The sequence below is a fragment of the Palaemon carinicauda genome, chromosome 15 (assembly GCF_036898095.1).
Source record: "Palaemon carinicauda isolate YSFRI2023 chromosome 15, ASM3689809v2, whole genome shotgun sequence".
NCBI classification, from domain to species: domain Eukaryota; kingdom Metazoa; phylum Arthropoda; class Malacostraca; order Decapoda; family Palaemonidae; genus Palaemon; species Palaemon carinicauda.
Window position 1 is genome coordinate 46,444,214 of NC_090739.1, and position 7,457 is coordinate 46,451,670.

At 37.4% G+C, this 7,457-nt stretch overlaps 1 protein-coding gene across 1 annotated transcript in view; it reads left to right on the forward strand.

Moving 5' to 3' along the window:
- The window catches only part of LOC137654599 (L-fucono-1,5-lactonase-like), a 13,739-nt gene extending 11,168 nt beyond the window's left edge, over window positions 1-2,571 (forward strand). The window contains exons 6-7 of the mRNA XM_068388376.1: window positions 1,032-1,098; window positions 1,461-2,571. Of these exons, the coding sequence (XP_068244477.1) occupies window positions 1,032-1,098; window positions 1,461-1,649 (256 nt within the window). The 3' untranslated portion in view covers window positions 1,650-2,571. The remainder of the gene's footprint in view (window positions 1-1,031; window positions 1,099-1,460) is intronic.
- The last annotated feature ends 4,886 nt before the right edge of the window (window positions 2,572-7,457 follow it).

Below are 7,457 nucleotides of genomic sequence, written 5' to 3' on the forward strand. Positions count from 1 at the left end.
TTCAAAATTAAAAAGTAATAAAGAAAGATATAAGAATAGAATATTATATGCATAACCTCTTTCATAAACTGTATATAAGAAATAACGAACCGAACTCAGAAACCACACCGTCGGCCTTAGCATGAGAAAGCAAGTAGTGGGCTTCTGTAATTATCATTGATTAGTAACACCATCTTTGATGACTTCATATGTAGTCGTGACACCTTTAATGCATAAAATCTTTATTCATAGCGAATATATCTAAGGTACTTTAGAAGGTGCTGAAAAGACCAAGTGTGGTAGAGTGCTGTCTTTCAAGGTAAGTTACCTCAATAAAGCGAAAGAGGGTGCTGTATCGACAGTAGTTTCTTCTTGTTAAAGAGGTATACAAAGGTCTTGATCACTTTTGTTCAACACTAGCAATAGACCAAAAAATAATTTCACCTACTCTTAGTAATTTCGAAATGGTGCTGCGTTATTTTGCAACAGATAGCAAGAAAACATTGGTAGTGGTGTTGCATCTGTGATGCTCGAAAGTGACAACGAGGGAAAAGAAAATGCTCCTTTTAATGGGGATCAAGGAGTTTAATGTGTTATACTGTGTATATACATCAACAACAAATGCAGCCGTTTTTAGTCAATAGCAGGACAAAGGCCTCAGACATGTCCTTATTCCAGTCTGGGGTTTGGCCAGTTTTCATCACCACGCTGGCCAACTGTGGATTGGTGATGGTGGGAGACTTTTGTCTGAACGCTCACAGCAAACCAACCTAGTATGAGTGGTCCTGACTCGTACATGTTTTCTGATCATGGTGATCCACAAGCCCTTTCACCACGTTAAGGCATCCAACTTAGAAAGGGTGGTTTTATATATATTTAAAAATTTTTTTTGTTGTTATCTTTACTAGTCTTTTCCATTCCAGCTTATGAGGAGGACTCTATTCAACAGAAGCTTATGCAAGTTGTCAGCCTGTGGCACTTGGTTCTTTCTTTAAATATATATGGTCAATATTGATCATAGTAATAATCCTGCTTTCTTATAATTGCAACAGGTCAAGCATGATAACAGAGGCTGACTTAGAGAACTGGAAGGTAGATGATTTTCGACCATATGTAGAGGTAAGGATTATTCTTTATACTTCCTTTACTGCACTCTATTAGTTAAGTATTTTATCTGGTTGTTTATATAACTAGGGCTACAATTTCTCGGCATGTTATATAAAGATTTAAAAAGCTATGCTTTCTAATATATTTATATTAAAAAGGTATATAATTTAAAACTTCAGATAATTTTTGTAAGATTTGTAGAGAATATTTACTCATAAAATAACAGTAATAGCCTAATAGCCTAATGGCACACTATTTAGTGTTGATGAATTTCTGCATGTGCCTTCAATGAGAGAAATCGTGTTTAAATGTGTACCCTAATGATCATTTTTATTCCATTTACAAATTGAAGCCTATTGTGACCCTATTTTCAGCACATGCTGAAAGTGTTTGGACCTGACCGTTTGATGTATGGTTCTGACTGGCCAGTCTGCCGCTTGGCACGCAACACTGATTATGGGACCGTTTACAATACCCTGAGGGAACTTTTGTCTCACCTTCCTGAAGATCAGCTAGAGAAGATATTTTGCCTCAATGCAAGGAGATTTTACAACCTATCTTAAAGATCTACACTTATACGTCACGAAATCCCAACACAGAAATAAATAGTAATCTCTGAGGCAGTACGATGCACCAGGGGTTGACGGAGTTGGTCAGATTTTCGTAATGTCAGTGAATTTCTTTTTGTCGTATTTGAAAAAAAAAAATATGCCATTTCAGTTTTATGATGATGGAAATAATTTTCCCAAAAATGAGCGATTTATTTTAAATACAATATTTGAAATTTTGAGAATAAAATAACGCTACAGTATATTAAGTCATCGTTGGTATTTTTTACCTTGGATTATTACTTATTTTTGAAGTGTTATAGTAGTGGTCATTTAACAGTTAATATTGACAAATACGTGGGGGTAGACTACCATTTAAGTTCTTAAGATGTACTTTAAAGAGTTTCTTATATGGTCAACCTGTATTTTTTTTTTCTTTTTTAGCTGAAGCATAAACTCTCTGAGCAACATCTCCCAGTTAAATATAGTTATACTAAGTCAAACTTGATCCAGTCTTTTTACAATTATTACAAGCCTACTGTTTTTTTCCAATTAAGTCTTCTTGCAGTCATCATTGAACCAGGTTTAGTAATTTGTACAGTAATCTAACATCCAAGAAGGAAAACGTTTATCAATTATGTTTATAAAACTTTAATACAAATGAACAAGTCTCGTCTTCTTTGCATTATATTATTGTGACTGATTAAAAAGCTGAAGATTACTCAAAATGTTTTTACAACCCGTTTGGGATTTTATATATGCAGTATCTAACAGGAGTGTGATGTGACACATCAAAAACAGCCTGGTGGTAACGAAAAACCTGATCAGACGTCTCATTTTCTGGTTCCTAATCTTTCACTCCGCAAAATGAGCTTGTGGGCACTATATCATTAATAGATAGGTACAACTCGTATAAGCTTATACTCATTACTGTAATTCAGTTTTTTATTGTAACTTCAAACAAGGCTTATTGAAAATCTCAAGTTTTAATTTCATCCTTTTCTATTTTGAAATCCTTAGGGATAATTAGCCTGGTGAATAATATTCCCAGCAAATACTTTTGCTTGAATTTTAAAGTAATTGCTTCACTTTCATTGAATGAAAAAAGTAAATGCTTTTGCTAGTAGCAAATGCTTCAGCAAAAGCAAATGTTTAGAAGTTATAAGCAATTGCTTTATTTCCAATGAATAAAACATAGTATTTGCTTGGGCTTCTGGGGCGTAGGAGTGTTTTTTGGGATGTGGGTTCGGGCAAGTAATTTTTGAAAAGGCAGGGGCAGTTTGCGAGGAAACACCCTTACATGCGATTTTCTGGTATCTGGTAGCAAATTGTAGCAACAACTAAATAATACTTTTGAACGGTTTTATTTGACCAATTATAATGTGTACACAAAGAATATCATAAATACCGGTAGATCTGCTTGATGAATATACCAAAAACATACTAACGATGTTGATTCTTTGCTAAAAACACATTCCCAATGTCGATCAAGTTGGGGCAATCAGTTTTCTAAACCTACAATGTTTTACTTACGATTTACTATATCTATCATTTGTTTTCAAAAAAAAAAAAAACTAGATTTTTAATGGCATTTATATTCTTATTTTCGTGTAATTCCGAGTTTACATATGAAAAATATCTAAGATTTTATTTGATAATTATGTTATTTGTCTTTAGTTTTAAACTATAGTGATAAGGTATGATGATGAAAACCTCACAGCAGAGAAAAACTTCATAGACTGGATAAAACTGCATTGGTCATAACAAAATCAAGGTTTTAAAAATGCCCCTATATTCGCAAAACCATACATATTGTATATGTATATGTGTATATATATGTATATATATATATATATATATATATATATATATATATATATATATATATATATATATATATATACATATATATATATATATATATATATATATATATATATATATATATATATATATATATATATATATATATATATATGACTAGAAAAGGCCACCTGTGGAAACTGAACCTCCCCACGTACATGGCAAGATCCTATCTAGGGAAGATCCTGCTGTGTTACTAGAAGAGCTGTAAGAAATAGAATGGGGGAAAATAGAATTGAATGAAATTAAAAGAACGGGGGAATCTTATATAGAGTTAAAGAGGATAATATATTTTTCTTCAGAGGACATGAAAGAAACAAAGATAAAGGAGTATATTTTCTTATTAATAAAATTCTTGCAGCTAACACAGAATAATTTTGTAGTATCAGTGATATAATTACTGGATCAATTATCAAACTAGATAAAAAGTATGAGAGGATGGTCATTCACTCGTATGCACCAACATTTGAGAAATAAAAAAGGGATTTTGACGAAGGAAAAATCTATTTCTGGGCGAGGGACCTGTGTCGCTCCGTGAAATGCTCCTTAAAGCACCATTTCTAAGGTATAAATACTGCTAAATATACCAGAGAAAAAAAGTTGCATGGAATGCCAGGGATATACCCAGCTCGCTCACCCTTATAGGGTGTCGGTATAATAACTGGGGCGGTTGAAACCACTACCAGAGGTCCCTTACCAATTAATCTTCTCCCTCCTCAACATCACCCGTTACTACGAGGTGTTGTTCTCTACAGCTACTGCGCCCCCCCCCCCCACCCCCCCACTACCCATCCTTCTCCCATCATTCCTTCTAAGCACCTGTGACGTTCGAACGTGTTTTTCGTTGCTCTGTGTTATTTTCTGTTTTTGAAGATGTCAGGCGTTTTGGAGATCCCTGTTCCCAAGTTGTGTATTATATTTGAAGTAGGCACAAGAAATGACAGAGGACACATGGTTGTAGAATTTACTAAAAAAAAAAAGTTATCTTAAAACTATAACACTTTTTTTATATAAAAATGAACGTAGAAAATGTACAGGGAGAAGCCCACATATTGAAACGAAAACTGAAATGAATTTTATTCTCAGTGAAAAGGTTAATTTAATTATAGATGCAATAGTGTTAAACGAGGTTAAATTCAAGTGACCATAACAATGTGAAAAGTAAAATTTGTCAATATGTAAGGAAAGAAAGAGAAAAACTAATTTTAAGAAAGAAAATAAACTCCTGTAAAAAAGAGAAAAATATAATGAGTTTAGTTTAGCAATACAAAATAGGTACTCCCAGCTACATGACGAAATGGTAGTCTATAAAGACGAAATGAATAGTGATATAACAAAATTTCTACTGGGATCAGCACAAGAGATAGGTGGGAAAGTTTCTAATCAAGATCAAGAAAAACTATCAGAAAGCACACACACAAAAAATCAAATTAAGGAATGATTGGAAATGAGGGTAAAATCCAAAGGACGTGAAATAAAATAAGCAGAACTATCCAAAACATTAAAATATTAAAAAAACACACGACATTCGTAAACACAGACCAAATTTGAGGAAAAACTAAAGAAAGAAAGAGAAGCATCAAGTTAATGAAAAGATGACTTGGAACAGGATGCCAACAGATATTCTCTTTAACGGAAGAAACTGGAAATATCATCAACAGAAGAGATGGAGTGATAAAAGTTGCAGAGGATTTATATACAATACTTTAGAATAGTGATATAAGAAATAGCATTTCTAAGAGAAATAATGAAACACCTGAGCCGGTACCCAAAGTAAAAGTATAAGTAAAGAAATCATTAAAAGGCATGAAAAGAGACAAAGTAGAAGATGGTCTAACAAAAGATCTAATAATAGGTAAAGGATATTTCATAGTAGTAAATTTCGCTAAACTTTCCACCAAATGTTTGCAAGACTGTTCTATGCGTTCAGCTTGGAAAAAATTATCATTATATTATTTCACAAAAAGAGAGACACAAAAGATCTGAAAAATTACCGCCAAATAAGTATACTCTCGGTAATATATGATGTATTTACAAATGTCATATTTGGCAAAATGGTAAGAAAGCTAGACATTAATCAATCAAGAGGGTTTAGAAAAGGATAATCAACAGCTGACCATATCCATTTTCCGTGAGCTGGTTAATAAAACCAGCTCACGGAAAATTCAACCGAATATGACAAACCACTATGTATGGCATTTAAAGACTATGAGAAAGCTTTTGATTCTGTCAAAACTTGAACAGCAATGAAAGCTCTTCAAAGGCGGGGAATAGACTATGCATATGTTAGAACTGTACCAACCGTGTTTCACACAATTGTACATAATTCCTTTTGTATATACTGTATTATGCTTGTATCTTCGCTCTTCCCTCGCACTGAAACGAACATGAAAATTCATGTCTGGTTTTTCCTCTGTGATATTGTCTGTCTTGTGAACTTGTTTTGTCCTGTTGCCTTGAGGTTTTGTATATAAGGAGAGTGTTTCACAATAATATAACTCAGTCGTTTCCAATCTGCCTTTGAGTTCACACCCTTACTCGGCGCCGTCACATTGGTGACCCCGGAAGTCGACTCGCTCCCACTGCCTTCCACCCCCACCTCCCTCGCCCCTCCATCGTTGGTACTATGGCGGAGACAGACTCTACTGCAGTTGGCGCCGCGGCCGCCCCATTGAAACTTTCACCGTTTGCCAGCAGAGAAGCGTTCGCTTGGTTTCAGCGCGCTGAAGTCCACTTTCGTAACAGGGGCGTGACTCGCTCAACCACCAAAGCGGATTATGTTCTCGCGGCGATACCCGAGGACACCTTCCCAGAAATATCCGACTGGCTTTGTGAACAAGGAGACACCCTAATAGCGTATGAAGCCCTCAAATCATACCTTCTGCAGCAGTACTCGCCGTCGCCAGCCGCCCGTATAGCAAAGCTTTTTCAGCTCTCGCAGCAACCGTTGGGGGACCAAAGGGCTTCGCTTGCCCTCAGGGAAATGACCAGTATCGCTCGCCTTCAACCTGCCGCAGACGGCTCTCCTCGTGAGGTGAACCTACTCCGTGCCCTTTGGATACGCCGTTTACCTGAACCTGTACGCGCTGCCATACCCGATGTCGAAAGTTTACCCATAAAGGACTTGATGACCAAAGCCGACGCCCTTATGGACAGCCACTTCAAGACCTCCATCAACGCCTCCACCCCTGACGACGAGGATGCCTATTCAACGTCAACCGAAGCTGACATGAATGCCGTAGGACATACACGCCTACCCCGTGACGTGCCGAAGCGGCGACAAAGCCGCCCACCACCCACCAATCGCTCGCGCCCCAACGAACGACTTCTACAGCCACTTACTACCTCCCATCCGCCGCAGTTTTGCTACTACCACTTCAGATTCGGGGCAACCGCGAAGAAATGTGCCAAAGATTGTCAGTGGCCAAAAAACGTGTAAGTAGGCCATCGCTTGTGGAGGTGGCCTCCCATGTTTCTAATCTTTTCTTTTTACAGGATGCAGGAACGGGCGTGCGATTTTTGGTAGACACGGGTGCTTGTCGTTCTCTTTTGCCAAGGAAACTCTTCAAGGCACAACGTAGTCTGTCTACATCTGCCGACGTCCGCTTGGTAGCTGCCAACGGATCTGCGATACCCACCTACGATTACGAGAACCTCACATTATTGTTCGGAAACGGTAAATTCAATTGGAGGTTTCTCGTTGCTGACGTCACAATGCCAATCCTCGGTGCAGATTTCCTCTCTCATTTCCACCTTCTGGTCGATGTCGCCCACCGACGATTGGTCAACGCAGACTCGTACTTGTTGACACCTCTTCAACCCGCCCCCTCTAACCTCGCTCTCCACATCAGCGCACCCACGGATGCCTACGCCCACCTCCTCACGTCATACCCAGAAGTTTTCCGTCCAGAACTTCGCCAAACCCCAACGGTTCCTGCCAAGCACGGTATTTATCACCAT